Here is a 20667-nt window from a genome sequence, read left to right as displayed (position 1 = left end):
ACTGGGAAAAAAATAGAGCAGAGGGTTTTACATTACGAATGTTTATTTATGCAATAGATGGTACAGACAATTTGAGCCCGTGGTACATTTAGACCGGGTTATTTTATATTTTGAATTTTGAATTTGATATGTCATTGCCCTTTCCGCTGCCTCGTCCACATTTCCATGTAACATATCTCTTTACTTTTTTTGTTTTTATTATCAAACATTTATAATCTGCATGACTGTTCCGCTCTATACAATTATACATAAGTTTTATTTATTGATATTCTGCTAACAATAAGAAAAATATTGGGGATTAATTAATCCATTAATTTTGTTAAGATAATCACATTTTTATTAAATATCCCAAATATTGAATGAATTATTTTAATCATTATTATTAATATTATTATTATTAAGTGAATACTATCGTTACAGTATCGACTAATTTATTTACAGACTAGTTCCCAATCCATTTAAAAAATTCAAATTTTTTTAAAATTCCAAATGGACGGTTTTATTTTGTTTTAAGATTCTAAACATACACAAAAGACGTTGTATTTTTGCAGTCGTTGACGTCGCACTGCTGAATATTATTCGCGCTGCTGATCCATTTTCCGTGACACCGCGCTGATATTGATGTTATTATTTTCCACCTGCCGATTCCTGTAGGTCCCAGTGGATCCTGATTATTTTGACAGTTTCCAGTCTCTGGTTCGCTATGACACATGACACATATTTGCGCACCTATAGAACATAAGAATGAACATATATTTATTACTGTGACGGTAAAATAAATAAAGTATTCTGCATAATCATAAAGTATGACATATATTTGCTAGACTGTTATTTGAATTAATAATTTTTTTTTTAAATTTATACTCTGGTTTTTGAACGCTTTGAGTACAAGAAAAATGCAGCTCTGCGACGTCAAGTGTATTTGGGGAACAGGTAATTAAATAATTATGCTGTGGGTAATAAATGACTATAGGGAATAAAGTTTCGTCGACGAACATTAGAAATTTATGGGGCAGCATTAAAAACTAAACAATAAAAAGTAAAATGAAAAGGTAATTTTATTTGCAATTACTTTGGCTACCGGCAAGAGCGTAGAAATAAAGTTAATGAGCGCGAAAAAAAAAAAAAATTAGACATCGTTACTGTACGACGTAATTATCGAATGAGCGAGTAGCACACGCGAGTAGTAGACGCGAGAGAAATGTACACGAGGAGGTGATGTATATAAGTTGAGGTCGTAAAGTTTTCTCGGTGTTGCTTCAAGCAGCCTGCAATTAGACGAGGGTTTACGCGGATCACAGGTGTAGGTGCACCTATCGCAAACACGGCTAATGAAATTATGGTTTCGCTGCGATGCAATAAAACCCGATAAATTTTCACCGACAAATGGAAAAAGGGTCTAAAAAAATAATGTTAAATATTTTATCAACTGTATAAATAAGTTAGTAAATCAATAAAATATTAAATGAATAGAGTGAATAAAAATAATAATAATAATAATAATAATAATAGTAAATAAAATACAGCAAAGGTTTTATTGGAAATTTTTGCTGCCCACAAATGGAAATCGTAGAAGTGTGTATTTTATTAATAGTTTCTAGTACACTCACGAGAATGTATATTGAATTGCAAATTCTTTAAAATATTCAATATTTACAATGTGAGGAATAAAAATATTTGATATTTAAATGATAAATATAAATAGAAAAAATAATAATTTATTTTCTTTGGGGCTTTAGTTGTTTTTATTTTGTCGTGTAATATTTAACAAGATGGAAGATGTTTTTTTAATTGAAAAAAAGTTGTGAATAAATAAAAATATTTGAGTCGATGATGGTATCTTGACAGGCTTGTCAACTAATCTGGTTTGAGAACAATAAATACAAGTATAATATATACAAATATATGATATTTAAAAAACAGGTGCGCACAGAGTAATAAAACATAATTGAAGCATAAGTTATAGATAAGGTTTGTGTGGCTTGCATTTCTGTCACGCACAATTATGTCGAGCGTGGACACGCAAAACCCAGTTGTTGATAAGCAGCCATCGTAAAGCTGTCTTTTACTTTATCACCCTTGCTGCGTGGGTTGCGTTTGAAAAAAATTAACAAGTAAAATTAAATAAATAAATAAAGAATGAGAATGGGAAAGAGTGAGGGGAAAAAACAGCAACGCAAACAGAATGTAAATAAAGAGCAAGAGAAAACAAGTATAATAGGTTGTAAGAGGAGGGATGTGTGATGAAAGTCAGCAATGTTTTGCTTGAATTAAAATCCTCTCGTAAAACCTCACAGAATAGTGTGAGGACACGAGAAAGCTGGGATGTAAATGACTTTGTTAGCATCCCCGGCCACCTTAGAGAAAACATAAAAAACCCGGACGAAAATAACGTCCCGGGGATTAGCCAGGTTGTAATCAAATTCATTTTAACAACAGCCTCTACCCACCATATTTTTATAATTTTAAATAGTCGATGTAGTTGCAAACTATTTAAATTTCGCGGGAAAAAAAATTTTAGTAATTTTAAATTATAAGTTGAGTTTAGATTTTCTATAAGAATTGAATTTATATATACAAAAGTATGTCACAAAAAAGGTTAATTAACAATTAGCACGTGGAATAATACCCAAAAATAAAGATGCTTGGGTTACATTGTGTACTAGGTAAGAAAGAGTGAAAAATACAAGACAAACATACGAAGAAAGAGCGAAATGCATGATATGAGGGGACTTTAGGACGCCCCGGAAGGAGCCTCGTTGACCTGAAGACTCGACAAGTCGACGAGATTGGTCGAGAAGCCTTGCACGACAAACAACCTCTCCTGCGCATCCCTAACCCCTTATGCACTCTCATATTCCAAGAGTATTTTTTTTACTCATGATCAAACTCAACTTTTTACTTTCTACTCTTCTTCTTTTATTCAAGCTCTAAAACCCGAACGTTTTATTTAAAACCATCTATAGATATTTATGGAACCCACCGAGTGTTACGCCTGGAAAGTCCTTGCTGCATGCTCTGGACGCCCAAATTACGGTAAAAGCCGAGCACGTTCTGTAAAAATAGAAAAATTTTACATTAAATTCTACTTCAACACTTTTCATCAATGGAACGGGTACACATTTAATTGTTAGAGTAGAAAAATAGGTTTTTTTAATGCATTTTAAATTAGATTAATGTACGCAGTCAATTTTTTTATGCGATAACGAGGCATAGAAAATTTTATCGAATTATAACTTTGTTTCAAATTTGAAATTTAATTATAAATATATTGTTTAAGTTTATAGACAATGGTAATGTTTGTGTTTCATTGCTTTTGTTGAGAAACAATATCCTTTTGTCTGCGATATAGATCAGTAGTTGTACGTGACATGCGAAGTATTTTATATTTTTCAAATCTTCTATAGAAAGTCAATAATTTAACGGAAGGTTCGGCTTTGTCGTTCGAGTCTTGAACAGAAAGTACACGACACGTCGATTCGTGTATTATGGATAGTGCTCAGGTCGTAAATGTATTGTAAGCGTGTTATGTGCATGATCGACAGACTGATGTGTGTACGGTTAAATTAGAAATTGTTATTACATTTACACGGCGTAACGGGGTTTGTTTATGTAATGAGAGTGTAGTTGGTATATATGGGCGGAATATTATTTTCTACCATAAGATAATATTGAATGCGAATGGATTTAATCGAAGGGCATGATGTATATATCGAGTGGATAATATGATACGGCTGTATTAATTTAAACTAACTATTTTAAACCCATATACATTTTGTCTTGCAGTATTATTACAGCTGAAACCAATCTTGTACGTAAACATTACCGAAAATTGGAATTTTAATCAATACATGTACAAAATATGTTTATATTAATTGTAATAAAAATTTCACAAAATGTGCGAATATGTATCAAGTGACGAATATTCATTTTATGACATTAAATCGTAAACAATGAACTGCTAGTTTAAACTTATATCAAATAACTATAGTAATCCTATTACAATTATTGACAAAAATTCACTGATGAACTATCAGTCTGCTTGAGCGCAACGAATTTGAAATCCGTCAACAAGAAAGTGGAATTCGGGGATATGGAAAACTATGTTTCAAATCTTTTATCCGGGATAGCGCGAACGCAGTCCCGACTACCAAAAATAATACGTCCGAGATATCCACATTAGGGATATTCGCAAGGGTCAGCTCAACCGTAGTGCAATGGAAGAGCCTCGCCCTGGAGGAACCGCCTTCATGATCACGGTATCCTCTACGCCAGGTAAGTATGCTTCTTCACTCTCAACAGTGGTTTTTAAAACCTCTATCACAAGTTTTCGAGTAGGGACAAATAATCCATGTTGACGCCACCTAGTAGTTATTTTATGAACTATGTATGTAGGGGAGGCTTGAAAATTGAAGTATACCCAAATTTTCATGAAAAAAGTGCTTGGTTTAAAAATAATTATGTAGTTATTTCTTACTTTTGAAATGATTTTTAAGTAACATCAGATACCAACAAGTCACTTTAAATAACTTTTTTTTTAATGAACTATAAGTAGACTCATAATGAAAGATACAACGTACATCAAGTATGAAAAGAACGAATTTTTTCAGTCTCCCTTACGTTCCCTGACCCTCTTTTATAAACAGCAGATGTTAATGTAAACTCTCGGTCAGCTAGCAGAGACATACAACAAAAATTTGTCGGATGGAAAATTATTAATAGATTATTTGCTTATTTATCAACTTTACTAATAAATCTAGAAATATATAAAAATCAATACGCGTAGTAAAGTAAGAAACCCAGTCTCCGATCACTCATGTATGTCTACCAATTAAATTTATCTACTTGGTCTTTTATCTTGCAGTATATCAATATTTCACTGCAAGTATTTTACGTTGCAAATAATCAAATGATTACTTAAACAAAATTCTGATAATTAAACCATAAATCTGTTTGAAGAAGTATGTCCGAGATAGAACATTTATAAAAATTTGAAAACCGAACAATATTAGTTGAAAATTTTTAGTGAAAAATAATATTAGCACAAAGTATGAATAATTTCGACCGAAAATGGTTTTTCTTAGACATAAAAATTCTAAGATGAAAAAAGGATTACAATGCGGCGAGATATTTCTATCTACAGGACAGAGGTAAAGGAACTCAAGAAAATTTAAGTTTGAATTATTTTATCCGGGATAGCGCGAACGCAGTCCCGACTAACAAAAATTATACGTCCGAGATATCCACATTAGGGATATTCGCAAGGGTCAGCTCGACCGTAGTGCAATGGAAGAGCCTCGCCCTGGAGGAACCGCCTTCATGATCACGGTAGCCTCTACGCCAGGTAAGTATGCTTTTCCGCTCTCAGAAATCGTATTTAAAGACTCTAGTACATGTAACCGAGCCAGAGAAATATTTCCTAGTCAAAGCCATCTAGCAATAGTTGAGCGAACTACCGCAAAGTTCATAAATTAACATTGTACCTAATAATATATAATTAACGATATATTATGTAGTACAAGTGCAAGGTAATTTAGCTTTTGCTGGAATAAACTTATATAATTGAGGTCGCAAAAGTGATCAGTATTACGTAAGACAATTCTATAGATATTGTATTACCCATTTATGCTGTTATATCATGATCGTGGTTTCCCAAGGGATGCAACAGTCGCGTAAGTTTGTAATTGAGTATCCAACTCGAAGGACCTCAGAACAATAGTCAACAAAAAGCACCAAATTATCCTCAATAATATCCATGGCTATGTTTCTTCAGAAGCTATTTTTTACTTAAATTCAAAATAAACCCGCAAAAAAAAAAAATTAGATAGTGGTTCTATTCTCACTGTCAGAAGCAATTATTAAATTTAAATTTAAATTACAACGACCAACATTTTCATACGAATTAAACTCAATTCAAAAGACTGTTAATAAGTTTTGTCATCTTGGACTCAAGCCAATTATTTAAACTTTAAACAAATAAATCTTTTCAGCAAAGAAAAAGTTTACATTTACAAGTTAATGGGTTTAATCTTTTTGTCTCAAACACTTAAACTATTTTTCTACCTTTCTTATATATAGTAAAATTACCGTGAAAATAATTAAATTTGAATATTATAGTTTTTACAGTTTAATGAAATTGAATAAATTTACATATATTTAAAGCTAAGCTAAAGATTAATATTATCAAAGTGAATTTTATACACAAATTCTAATGTTATATAACTATATGAACGTCTAACGTATTTGGCGCCAGGATCACTACTTCGCATTCGTGCAATTTCCTTTCATAAAATTACTCTGCAATCATTTCTATACATAGAAATTCTCGTATAAATGTATGTCGACAAATATATACATATACTACAGTATATTCACATACACATATACAGATATATATGCATACAATAGGAAGTACGGAAATATTTGATCCACAGCTTTGAATTTCTCTTAGATCTACACATATAATTTTCCAGTGCTGAACTTATGTATCGTTTAAAGTCAAGATTCCAGTATATATATAATATATGTACAAATCATAAAACTCACCCTTGTTTCGTCTCGATTGTTGTCTCATTTAGCTCTGGATTAATCTCATGCCATGTCGTGAGCAAAGTCACGTCTGAAATTTACAAAAGAACACGTTCTATAAAATATTATAAAATTAACATTGTTTTAATCTAAAATACTAATTAATTATATAGTATGCAAGGCTGGCTGCGTATATGGAGTCCTTTGTTTGAGAACTCTTTAAACAAAATTAATTTAAAATAAAAAGTTAAAATTTATAATTCGTTATTATTCATACAGTCAAAATAAATAATTAATTAAACAACTGTCGGGGCTGTAATAAAAACTTACTGCTTTTATATAATGACTCTCTTTCCCAATGACGACATCCAACGTGTTCTTGACATACCCTAGATTGCTCTAATTGCGGACAATGTTTCCCACCATTTTGTTTCGACTTTGTAACAACACGTATTCTACTTTGAATACCGACCCCACATAAATTATCACAAACTGACCATGTTCCCCATTCACTTACTTCACAGTCGACTACTGTAAAATAAAAATATATAATTGCCAATTATTATTATTATAGTACAAAGAATGTTCAAAAGTTTAATAATTATAGAAATTAATTATTTTCTCAATGTAACTTTAAGGAAAACTATTTTGACTTTCATGAATTAAGAAAAGTCAACGTCAGACACATAACTTGGTCGTAATGAGAAATATTGCATTTGGTCTCAACTGAAAAGTTATTTGACGAATAACGCAATTATAGTCAAAATTTCAAAGATTAACTTTCAAAGTTAACTATAATTTTCTCTACACTAAATAAATAATATAATTATATATAAAATTAGCTTTTATTCAATTAAAATTAATATTCACTATTCAATAAATGGTATTTTAAATTTATACTGTCAGTTTTTAATCAACAAAATATTGCTTCGTAAAATACATTTACGTCGTCGCGGTCTCATGGCGTCAATCTGAGAAAATCCTTTTGAGAAGTCTGCGCTCAAGAGCTTTAACCCGGCACCATCGATCAGCCGATCAGTCTTTTCGACAGGAGCTTGCTTGTGAAAGACACTAAAGAAATAAAAGATAAAAAAATATATCGTACAGCTCGGAGCTAGAGGAGCGAACGCGGAAATGCTACAACTTTTTTTTTTTAAAACTTTTTTCACTTAGCACGTGGCAATCCCCTATCAATTGATTCCAGACCCAGAATTAAAAAAAACCAAATACATCTGTGTCTGTGTTTCAGTATATCTATATATATATATTTACTCATGCGTATAAAATATATTAACTTTTTATTCAGCGTACAATAGATCACAGTAAATCGAGCTGAAATCCCGAAAATCGATACCAGCCCGGTAATTAAAGTAAAGTAAAAAAGTTAAGTGACGTTCCACTCAATCTTTTAAAATGACGGATGAAGTTTTAACCCGTCCCCGAGTGGTTCTCTAGCTCCTTTTTTTTCTGGCATGTGAGCTATATATCGTGAAAAGCCTCACACGTGTATATACACTCGGAAAAATTTATGGGCGTATATGCATCAGGACACTTGGAAATATAGTGTCGAGATATAGCGCAACGTTGATCCTGTGACGCTGTATATCTTGGATATATATGTCCAAAACGGCTATACCACTTTATCCTTTTTTCTACTCATGTCTCTTTTCACAGCAGCCAGTCTTTTACTAGTGCAGAGTACTGTATACACATCTCTATATAAATAAATCCCAAGACGACTCGAGTCTTAAGGGAGTTGGGTTTTTCTTTTACCAACACCCGTAAAATTTCATATGCCGCAAGACTACGCGAAATAAAATGCAAGACCCGCTTTCTCTCACTGTGGGAGTTTAACCAGATGTGTCTTCATTTATTGTGAAATGTGTCCTTTTAAAGAGGGATTTGATTTCTATACTTGCTTCTATCTGTATATATATATGTATTACATATATCGTAAATCTGATATAACCGATTTCATTCCAAAGTATGTTACGTTTTATTGTGGAGTTTATTTTCGATTTATAATAAATTTTGTTGAGTCGCTCGTAAATCTTCAAATGTATCAATAATCCGTTTAATATTTATTGTATTTATTTTCATTATTTAATAACTATAAATTATACTTTTTATTATCGTGAGTTATGTGAAATTTTGAATACCATTATCTGCTTAAATATTATTTTTATAATTTAATTTCTTAAAATTATATTAATTTTTTTTACTGTTTTAAATAAAATTCATTTATTGCTGTTGAAAAAATATGAATGAATTTGTAACGGGCCTACATGTGGATGACATGTTTACTCAATAGTGAATTTTAATTATCGCGATGATGGATTGACGTGTTTTTTAGCCGCTCAATGGGTTTATCAATCGGCTTTTTTTTACACAATTAATTTACTCGTCAATTATTTTCCGACATACTAAAGAGCTTTCAAAAGGCAATCTCTATATTTGCTTATATAATAAAAAATAATAAAAATTCTTATGTTAGTATATTCATAATTAAATATTGTTATTGGTGTTAAATTGGTAATTGAATAAAACTCACCACTACAAGTTTCACGAAAATCATTACAGCAATCATTTAATTTAAGACAAGCGTGATCGCAGTAACAGGGTTTATCTTTAGGGCTTTCGATAATAGCATTTGGTGAAACTTTTTGAATAACACACCCGGAATCGCGGCCTTGACAGCACAATTTCGCAGCTCTGCAACTACCCCCGGCGCTTTTGTCCACCAAAGACACGACAATAGCCACAAAATATTGCGCGAATTTTAACTTCTTCATTTTTTTATAAATAAAAAACAACACAAATAATTTAAAATTTATTTTAATTACTCGCTATTGGTTTTTTAGTAAAACCAGCTTTCACTTTCACTCGGATATTTTATGACTATTAAATTTTTCAGTGACAAAAAAAAATTAATACCGAGGCTTATTGATTTTTCTAATTACGAAGTACGAATGTACACAAAATAAATCCTTTTATTTTGTTGTTTCTTTTTATAAAAAAATTTTGTTTTTTAAAAGTCATGGCAAATCACGTTACTCACACGTTAATTAATGCTTTCATGACACACAATTACTGCTGTCTACCGTAAAACTTTTGTACACGTTAAATTCACTTTTAATTCCGCGATAATATGATCAAGCACTTTTATTTTTTTTTTTTATTTTATTCTCAATTTTATTTAACTCTGTCTGTTACCAAATTATTAAATTTACAAATTCCAGTTTTAAATTTAATTAATAACTTTACATAAAATTTATTTAAATAAATATCAAATTTTCAAAAAATTATGAAAATAATTTGTAAATGAAAAAAAAATTTTTTTACTCCAAGTAATTTTTAAATATTAAATAAAAATATAAAAAAAAATAAAATGAAGTTGGTTTGTTAATAAAGAAGTCACTGGAGGCAAACTATGCTGGAGAATTTCCCAAGTAAAGTCTTCTTAGTGAACTCTCGCTTCGATGTAAACCAACTAACGCAACCCCTAGCAGATTTGCCGCTTCTTGCTCGGTCTCTGAAATGATAAATTTCTGCGCATGCCCAACATCCCTTCCGAAGGATTCAAACTAGCTGTTTCGCTACTATTATATGTTTTTTAATATAAATAAATATTTAAATAAAATAAATTAGTTTTTCATATTCAACGACTCATTATTTGGATAATTAATTTTTTAAATTTAATTAAAAATTTTTTAATAAACTGAGCAGGGCTGTAAGCTTTTATGGAGGAATTTCATGAGTAAATTAAACGGTTGATGTTAATGAGATTTACTTATTAATCGTTAATGAGAATACAGTGACAATGATATTGTTGACAGGTGACAATTAATAACTCAGGGTTTATTTTGCTGGCGCACTGCCGTCAAAATAAATGGAACATGCAGCCAGGTGACAGGACTGCGGGACATTAAGGTATGACCGAGTCGATATAACTCTAATAAAAGGGATCATCTAATGAGATTACATATAAAAAATGGAATTCTACTGTATAATTTTTTTGTTATTTATTTATTTCAAGTTGAGATAAAAACGATTATTTAAAATATGTTTTTATGGTAATTACTTTATATTAATGGTGCATGGTTTTAATAAAATTATTTAAATGACTACGAATGTCAATCAAGACTTGAATTTCACAAAAAATTATGACGAAATTCGGAAAATAATTTTAAAGTTTGTCAAAATGCAACAGATATTCACACCATAAAAAAATTGAAACGTATTTCTTTTATTAAGTGAAATAACTTGACGGCAATGTGATTGAAATCCGTAACAAAATTTAGACATTGAAATTTTCTGATTAAATTTTTTTTCCATTTTGCTGTAATGACAAAATTGTAAATATTTTAAAGAATAAATTTCACTAGATAGAACATTTATAAAAATTTGAAAACCGAATAATATCAGTTGAAAATTTTTAGTGAAAAATAATATTAGCACCAAGTATGGATAATTTCGACCGAAAATGGTTTTTCTTAGACATAAAAATTCTAAGATGAAAAAAGTATTACAATGCGGCGAGATATTTCTATCTACAGGACAGAGGTAAAGGAACTCAAGAAAATTTAAGTTTGAATTATTTTATCCGGGATAGCGCGAACGCAGTCCCGACTAACAAAAATTATACGTCCGAGATATCCACATTAGGGATATTCGCAAGGGTCAGCTCAACCGTAGTGCAATGGAAGAGCCTCGCCCTGGAGGAACCGCCTTCATGATCACGGTAGCCTCTACGCCAGGTAAGTATGCTTTTCCGCTCTCAGAAATCGTTTTTAAAAACTCTATGCCACCTTTCCATTCTGGAAAAGATATTTCTGGCCCACGACATCTAGCGTTCACTCGACGAAACAAGGCTTCCAACCAGCAGTAGACAGCTGTACAGAGACAAAGACAGACGAATAACTAAACATGTATAATGCAACCGTTAAACAAACTTATGACGCTTATTGATTTCATTCATAAATAATTTTTTTTCATATATTAATTAAATATTAAAATAAAAAATAGGCATGACTTGAAAAATATTCATTAGTATGGTTAAATAATTAATGGAGTAACTGATTACATACACAATGGTAATTATCGTATTTAGTTTCATATCCGAGCAGATATAATTAAAATAATGAATAATTACCATGAGAGACTGAAACTGACGGTTGATTAAACTTTATTGTCATTAAATAAAACAGATTTATTTTTATTGCGTGTAATATAACATTCTGTGTTATTTTATGTAATTCAATGTCCGCTATTTTCATTTGAGTACACTCTCGTTGTTTATTTTCATGTAATATTTACAAAGGGTTGTATGTAATTATTTAATCGATTGTCCAAACAAACCAGGGCTGGTCAAACTGGTTGATCGTGACTTTACTGACCAAAGTCCTGGTTTGTTCATGTTAAGAAAATTTCTAATCACTCAACGCAACGACTACAATTTTTAAACCGTAAATAAACAGACGTTTGTCAATCAAATATCGATAATCAATATCCAGGGAGTATATATACAGGTAAATAAATAATATTTATGATTTGTGTTTGAAATTTAGGTATCGTAATCGTGAATTTTTTTTTTCAGGATAAAGATTAAATTTTTTATGGAGAATCCATGAATTTTTAAAAAAAAAAAACTTTTATGGTATACCCAAATTACTGTACAATCAATTAATTTATTCAGTATTATATGATAAAATGTAATTAAAGACAAAAGACTATTCTTGTTTTATCTAAAGATTATTTGACGCGGATATTCATTCCTTTGTTATTAATAACGTGTTAAAATTATTTATAATTATCGATCAAATTAATTTATTTTTTATTATAATTTTTTTACCGCTGTATTCAACTTTTGTTATTAAATATTTTAATTAGTTAATTATTTCAACTTGCGCTCTTATTAATTATTTTATACAATTTAAAGTTTAAAATTAATCTGATATTAGCGGCAAAATTATTCAAGTATTTATTATAATTTTCAGCTACACTTGATTTTATCATAATCATCAAAATTTTTATTTAATTAACTTATTTATTTCTTTTTTTTAATTAAATTATATTTGTCTAAAATTATTTTCTATTTAAATATGTGCATCTATTAATGATTTTTTTAAATAATTTAATTAAATTTCTGTTTTGTTGATTTTCATTTAATATTTCAATACTTGAAAAAAAAAAAAAAAAAAAAAAAATGCTGGTAATTATCTGAATTTTCATTTGCATTCTTCATTTTGAAATCGTGAAATATTTTTTACTTTTAAATTTTTAAAAATCAGAATTGAAAATTATTCAAGTTCATTGAACCAATGTCAGTAAAAAATTAATTTTTTTTTTAAAATTCTAACATTACGAAAAATATTCTCAAGTACCAGCTATGGCGAATTTTTTCGTATTAAAAAATTTAAAAAGTTTAAAATTAAAGTTAATAGACTATTTGAAAATTATTTAATTATAATTACATTTGGACAATCGAGGAAGCTAATTTTATATGTTTTAAATTTTTCATAATCAACTATTATTTGATGACTCGAACTTCCCGTTTCATCTAGTGTCATGTAATATGAATGTGGAAATTCTTTCTATTCTTGGTCATATTATATTTATATAGAATATCCAAATCATTTCATAAATCTTGAGTTATAAAGTTATAATAGAACGTAGTTCAACAGTGATGAAATACTTTCTAAATGAAGGACAGAGTGAAAGAACTCTACCTAATTTAAGTTTGAACTAGTTTATGTCCGGGATAGCGCGAACGCAGTCCCGACTAACAAAAATTATACGCCCGAGATATCCACATTAGGGATATTCGCAAGGGTCAGCTCGACCGTAGTGCAATGGAAGAGCCTCGCCCTGGAGGAACCGCCTTCATGATCACGGTAACCTCTGCGCCAGGTAAGTATGCTTTTCCGTTCTCTGAAACTGGTTATAATACTTCTAGAATCCGCCACGCGCAGGAAAAAATCTTGCTATTATGCGTAGCTTCACGGCAGTTTCTCGTACTACGTTCTACACTTCGAAACTCGATTCCCTCTCACACACTTCCAACCCCCATTACTTTACACCGCACCAATAACCCATATATATACTATACAAAATCTCTAATTTTGAAATCAATAGTCTTATTCCGTAGGCAGCTATCTTTTGTATTTTCGCATTAAAAATTTTGTATCATAGTTCAAATAAATCTTAAACTATCGATCATAAAAATGAAAAAAATTTATAATGGTAATGCAAATAGATAAAAAGCAATCTTCTCTGTCCATCAAAGCACTTGACCCAAATGCGAACTCATTGAGCTATAGACAAACACTTCATACTCTGTGCTTTACTTTTTTACTCATGTTAAACTCACGGTCAATTTAAAGTATAACCGTTATCCATTAGTTCAATTTATCTCTAATTCTTAAATTGAAAATTAAAAACTGCCAAAGTAATCTTGTAGGATTAAAAATTTATTGGTGGATAAATAGATGGATTTAATATCCAGCAGTAATTAATAACGATGGATATCAAGTTAAATATTAAAGTGTAATCCTTACAGGGTTTAGCAAAAGTACCATGAACATCTTGTTGGTTCCGTCTTTAAACATGTGTTTTTCGACTTTGTCGGCGTTGCGACGAAACAAATAATTCAGACGCTTGGAGGCGTTTCCCAGACACTTTACTAGGCAAGATTAATGGCGCTTGCTCAACGGAAAATAGCACGTCACTATACAACCGTGAGATAGCGTGGATTGCTTTTGTTAACAATAAAAAAATAAAGTTGAAAAAAAAAAATAATGAAAAAACAAAGGGACAGACGGAAGAGTAGAGAAGAGACTTAAATACTTGTGTGCTGCTAAGTGGAACACGTAATTTGTGGTAACTACTTAATGGTCTTTGTAATCGAATGAATTTGATTATAAATTAAATTAATAATGATATTCATTTAATTATTCCTATATAGTTACTTATGCAGATGTATGTAGAGCTGAGTAAACTTTTACGTACGTGTAATTTAAAGAAACATTAATTTTATCATTTGCAAAAGTGGAGTTTTGATTTCCTCGGAATCGTTATCTGCTAAGGAGAATTCAAATAATATTATCGGGTGCTGATCAGCATACGAAGAATGGAAAAAAGATAAAGGAAAAAACTCGGAAAAAAGTTTTAAATTCTACAAGTATACTCTTCAAGTATTAAAATAAATTTTTTTAAATTTATAAATGAAAACCATGTGGATTTTTATTTTTGACTAGTCAGCTTATATTCGAAAAAAAAAAAAAAAAAAAAAAAAAAAAGTTAATAATAAATTTTTGATGATCATGTGAATTTTAATACATTTGAGTCAACTGTCATGTGTAAAAATAATGTAACCTGAGTGTAAAACTCAAGAATTTCGAGGTGACTGAAAAACACATCACGCGTTCGCGCTTAAAGTGTGACTTGTATAGAATAGAATAGAAGTGAAGGATTCAGATGTTGAGAATGAATAATGCATTCTGAGTCTCCTATAATCATTTCACGACAGTGAATTTTTTAACTTTGAATTTATTTTAAACTCTGGTTGACACTACTCCCCAGTTTCATGTGAATATGCAACGATTTTTTTTTATTCATGTTTAATAACAGGCTCGCGTTGTCATTTGATACTGAAAACTTCAAAGAATTATTTCTGATATTAACTTCAAGCCCCAATCGCTTGCTCAAGTTACAGATGTACTAAAATTTATATTAACAAAATTTAAAAAAAAAATTGATATATATATATATATATATATACATACTAAAGTAAAAAAAAATTGTAGAAAAAAGTGTAGAGTAAAAGTATCGTTTTTAGCCAGTCTGGAACATTTCAAAAATTTGAATAAAATATTTTGTAAAATACGCAGTGACAGTTAATTTTTGAAATGTCTTCAAAAACACTTTCATCTCACCACTGCAATAAAGATTTTTGTATACTTTGCCATTGTTCAAAATAAAGTGTTAAGTGTCCAGAAAGAAGCAGGCCACAAATGCTACCTTACCCTAATTTTTTTTTTTTGAATTCGTGTCATAAAATGAAAACTTAATGTATTTTTGTAAAGTAAGATAACACTGTATTAGCTTGAAATAGTAATTTTGCGCCGTGAGTACAGAAAGTACAAAGTGTTGTAGTTTAGTAATTTAGATATTTTACAAAATTATGCTAAATGAGATAAAAGTGGCCGTGAAGTTGTTTCCTTGCTGGAATACAAGGGAGTATACAATATCTTATAATACACAGAGCATTATGTATATATAGCGTAAGATTTTGAGGATATTCTGCACGTAGACGTAGTAAGTACTCATGAATACCGTATAGCCCGAGTTAAAAAGTTTGCTTTACGTCTGGCTCTGGGGGCGCAGTAAAAGGGTAAGATGGCATTGCAGTAGGCTTACTCTCGTTTACTTCCACACTATACCTACTCAACACTTGCGCAAGTACTCAGTACCAGTAGAGTGATGAGAAACTCGAACTTTGATATTACTCAACTTCATAGCATCGCCGGCATCAGCAACCCGTGTCTCCGTAAAGCAACTTACTCAAGCTTTCTTTGTAAGTACTTGAGAAGCAATGCCAGGATTCACTAAGTCATTGCATCTAAATCGTAAATTTACCCGCTTTATAATGTAAATTCAATCATTCCCATTATTATTATTATTTCATTTAAATTTTATATATTTCCCTATGACATTACTAATTGATTTTTTTATTATTCCAAGGAAAAGTTCAGATGACTTCTGTCTGAAGAAATATTGCTGTTCAATCCCAAACTCCGGAAGAAATAATCTTAAGTTTAAATTGGTCTCAATTTTGGCAAAATAACTTCTGCCTGTGCTCGATATTTTAATATCTGCTTCACATTTAATTGAACCCTTAAATAATTAGTCCTAATTTCGACACCGAATTTTAAACTCCAAATATCTAGGTAACTATTGAATTTTAAAAAAAAGTACAAGATACCTTTTTTGTAGGAAATTTAAAGCGCTACAAAAAAGTCTAATGGAATTTTTCAAATAAGTCAATAGTTAATGAGATATTTGCAAAAAACCAATGGCACTTTTTGAAAAATGTAACTTGAATTTGTCACTAAAAATTTTAAACTTTAATTTTTAAATAAAATTTAACTTTTTTCATTAAATAAATCCATTAATAAATTTTATATTTTTTTTTATAGCGAAATAAATTAAAGTAATTGAGTAATTTAAAAAAGAAAGACAGAACGAAATTAGGGAAATTAAAACCGCCAGATGTAAACTAAGTGAGCCATTAATAGAGTGAAGTATGTCAGTATTATCGTGACAAGTAGTTTCATTAATAAACTACTGTAATAACAGTAGATAGTAGTGAGTAGTTGGTAGTCTCGTTAAATGTCAAAAGCAAGACGGACTACTGCGTTCACAGCAGCTCGCAGTTTTTGAAGCAGCCTCATATTAAACATAACTTTTCCCTCCGAATTAGTTTGCCCATTCATAGAAATTAATTTCATCTTGCCGGAATAACACTCGGCTCATTGTCCTTTACCAAGATGTCATCCCATTAATTTGTCTACTAATTATTCCCCTCGGTCGTTATATTGTTCCGTTCCCTAGAAATTAACCGCCAAATGACTCACTTTCCATTTGTCAAACCGTAACACTATTTAGCTCATTATTAATTAGTACTATCTGGCACATGAGTTATTTTATTCATGCCTTTAAACAAAATCTCCATAGACTCCAGTCTACAGTACACCGTCTGGTAAAATAATCCGTTTTACTATTGTACGATATTTAATAAAGAAAAAGTACAATAAATCACTTGAAGCTGTCGATAACCGAACTGAGGGTTGAATTAATAGCTCCCGTATTAAATTTCACTGTTTTTTTATTCACTAAAATAATAAATTACATGTTCTTATATTAATTATTAATATATACATCCTTTTTTTCATATAAATCTTCATTCCAAAAATTATCATATTTAATAAATAAATAAATAAATTAATCAATTGTACTAGCAATTTTTACTTTTACAAAAAAAAACATTTCTTGGCGGGAAAAATTTTTTTTGAATTATGAATTGTTAAATAAATTTTTAAAAAATAAAAACTTGATTGAAACAGCCAATTAGTCATTTTAAGATTTAAAAAAAAACAATTATTGGAAAATATATCATAAATGTAAACTGCCTATAGCTGTTTTTATCAAAACAAAAACACGAGGAATAATTTTCATATATAACTGCGTTGGTCGATGAACGATCGACTAATCCGCGTTTTATTAGTTCGACATCATTTTTAGTATACACACATATATATGTAGATATATGTGTATGTGTATGTGGAGATGTAAAGCCGGGTATATTTAAAACGTCACTTTTATCAGCAATACTATGATGATTATCGTGATGACGGCGTAGCCAACTCCCAATTTCATTTACATGGAGCGAGGCTGGTTGATAGCGAACGTCCTCGTGTTAATGCTGTATAGAACATCCTCATATACGATATTATTATGGCATACTAGTTGCTAGAAAAATCCCTTGCGCAAACAATTTACCCTGGTCTCCTATCTCCCGTCTGTGTATACTCATTCGGTTCTATGTCTGATCCCGATGGCGTCAGATTACTATAGAGTAATAATAAAAAAATATATATATATATGTATATGTATGTGTATAATTCCAAACTATTGCCGGCAATGACGTTCCGAACTTTTATTCCCACAGACTCTAATATCCGGCGTTTTATAGCTGCGACAAATTGTTTTGATATCTATGAGTTGATAAGAATTTTTATTTTTTCAGGACTAAAAATAAATATTTTAGTTGGTTTAAAAAATAATAATTTTCCAAGGCAATTTTTTTTATTTTTGTAGCCATGTACAAATTAAATTTATTCTCATAGTTTTTACCAAATTTTCATAAGGAAAATTTTTGAAAATAAATTTGAAGTCAAAATAAATATTTTTAAAAAATCCATTGAATAGTTAAATAAAAAAACATATATTTGTTATTTTTCGGAAGAAATTTGTTATTTCATGGGATTTGTAAAAAGTTAAATGGTTTATAATAAAAAAAAGTTAATACTGCAATATATTACCGTAACTGCTTTAAAAATCCCATTAATCTTTGCGTTATATAACTTAAAGTATGATATACATTTATATATGTATATATATAAAAGCGAGAGTAAATGGGACTATTAAATAATAATAATAAATCGATCATAGAATTCAACGAGCCCTGAAGACCAAGGCCATTATCGTAATTCTCGTGCAGCCGGACAATCCGCGGTGCCCCCAGAAGGGCTGGTTCGGCATTTAGACGCGGGGTGGCTGTCTGTTCCTGGGCGGAGTGCAACGACTTACCATTTCCTTTCTGTCCCCCGAGAATTTAACTTCTGCAAGCGCAGGTTAGCATCCCATTGTATCTGACGCTCGTCTAGATCCGACTCTGGACTCTGGCCAACTCGCGCCTCGAATCACCCGGGTAACGAGTATGTGGGGAATTCCCCAGAGAAATTCACCATAATCTTGCCCATGAAAAAAAATTTCTCCACATAATCACGCAATTAACCGGAAATTATTTTGCTCAATTTCACTGGACAATCATTTCAGCCCCTAACCCCTCATTCTTTTTTGTAATTTTCAGTGCAATTAAAAGTTCAAAGCATAAGTCTACCCACCGTAAGCTCTTGTAAATTAATAATGAAAATTTAATGCTGACGTAAATATTTTAGAGGAAATATTTAATGAGCAGATTAATTGTATGCAAGTTTAATGTCTCCTGATGCCACGAAAAATCATTAAAGCTACAGATAAATTATTAATTATAGTTTTCTCTGATGCTCTGTAATTATTTAAGTCTCTGTACGTAACATTAAATGCTGTTATTAATTAACAAACAACTCATCCATCTAATTAACGATTCAGTTCAGTGAACTTGTTAATTTTAGTTAATGGACTTAATTTTGTTGATATTGTAAGTAAAGTTGCGCTGAAGATTTATTAATATAAATAAATATGATTGTTTGGAGTATTAAGGAAAGTCGGGGTTGGCGACAAAGGCGGAGTGTAGATGCACGAGCTTATATATAGATAATTGATGTAATGGAATTATTTTGGTCTCGATATTGCGGGAGGTAAACCGAGAGCTGCACTTGTACTCTGTACAGAGCTGAGATGTGGATTCTGGATGAGAGCTTTTTCGTATTTCTTATAATAAGTATAAACCTTTGCTGAAAAATTTTCTCTCAGTTTTAGAGTACGTGAGTATTGGGTTTATCCGAGAAAAGAGCCAATAATCCTTTATTGCCAGTTCTCTTTCTTTCGTTTCTTCCTTAGTTTAGCTCGATCTTAATTTTTACAATAGCAGGATAAAACTTTTTCCGGAAGTTACTTTGTCCCCTCGTTCTATCCAATGCACACTGTCTACTTTATTACACTCACTACTCTCTTTTTCACTTTATCATATCTACAGTTTTTATTTCATTATTATTATTTATATATATATATACTTTTTTTTTCAATAAACTTACGTTGATCTATATTTATTATTTTATCTCTACTATTATTTTTATTGACTACTTGCTGACGTTAAATTTTTATTTTCCGATCACTTATTATCAGGAAAAATGGAGACGCTGAAGAACATTCACTTTTCTCAATTGAAACCTTGAAAAATTCCATTTTCTGAATTCGATACATTTTTCAGGGGCAGATAAAATTTTTTGCGCCAAAAAATTCAAAAATTTTTAATGATACTAAAGTTAGCCAACGTCTGATAATTTTTGACTTTTTTTTAAAATGATAACTTGTAGAAAAAAAAATATTCGAAAAAAATGCACCCAAAGATTATTTAATTTTCTACATGTGCATTTTTTTTTTTTTTTTTTTTGAGTTGATTTGTTGAAAAAAAGAAAAATCCAAAAATTTTATCTGCTATTTTCAGGATAATTTTCAATGAATTTTTTACATAAATTAATAAATAAAATTTGAATACTGTTATGACAGAGTGATTGAATATTTTTAAAAAATAGGGGACTGTCTGAGAATACCCATAAGTAAAAATAACTTTTAAAAATCCACATGTCTGCGTTATTTTTCCAATACATTTCTTCTTTTGCTTTTCTATGCTTC

At 30.3% G+C, this 20667-nt stretch overlaps 1 protein-coding gene and 4 non-coding genes across 5 annotated transcripts; all 5 read right to left on the bottom strand.

The window, feature by feature from the left end:
- Positions 1-34: 34 nt before the first annotated feature.
- Positions 35-9688, bottom strand: LOC103580023 (somatomedin-B and thrombospondin type-1 domain-containing protein). Its single transcript, XM_008561619.2, has 6 exons — positions 9080-9688; positions 6859-7059; positions 6547-6619; positions 2984-3054; positions 528-729; positions 35-234 (listed from the first exon to the last, which is right to left on the bottom strand). The coding sequence occupies exons 1-6, from the start codon at positions 9318-9320 to the stop codon at positions 210-212; spliced, it is 813 nt and encodes a 270-aa protein (XP_008559841.1). The 5' UTR covers positions 9321-9688; the 3' UTR covers positions 35-209.
- Positions 4122-4283, bottom strand: LOC128668931 (U1 spliceosomal RNA). Its single transcript, XR_008404488.1, has one exon. It is a non-coding gene; the product is annotated as a U1 spliceosomal RNA (small nuclear RNA).
- LOC128668934 (U1 spliceosomal RNA) lies at positions 5191-5352 on the bottom strand. Its single transcript, XR_008404491.1, has one exon. It is a non-coding gene; the product is annotated as a U1 spliceosomal RNA (small nuclear RNA).
- Positions 9689-11131: 1443 nt separating the features above from the next.
- On the bottom strand, positions 11132-11293 carry LOC128668933 (U1 spliceosomal RNA). Its single transcript, XR_008404490.1, has one exon. It is a non-coding gene; the product is annotated as a U1 spliceosomal RNA (small nuclear RNA).
- Positions 11294-13283: 1990 nt separating this feature from the next.
- LOC128668932 (U1 spliceosomal RNA) lies at positions 13284-13445 on the bottom strand. The gene has a single exon (XR_008404489.1). It is a non-coding gene; the product is annotated as a U1 spliceosomal RNA (small nuclear RNA).
- Between the last annotated feature and the right edge of the window lie 7222 nt (positions 13446-20667).

The sequence above is a fragment of the Microplitis demolitor genome, chromosome 1 (genome assembly GCF_026212275.2).
Source record: "Microplitis demolitor isolate Queensland-Clemson2020A chromosome 1, iyMicDemo2.1a, whole genome shotgun sequence".
In the NCBI taxonomy this organism is placed as follows: Eukaryota; Metazoa; Arthropoda; class Insecta; order Hymenoptera; family Braconidae; genus Microplitis; species Microplitis demolitor.
The sequence above is the reverse complement of the archived record's forward strand: the minus strand, read 5'-3'. Positions and strand labels throughout refer to the sequence as shown.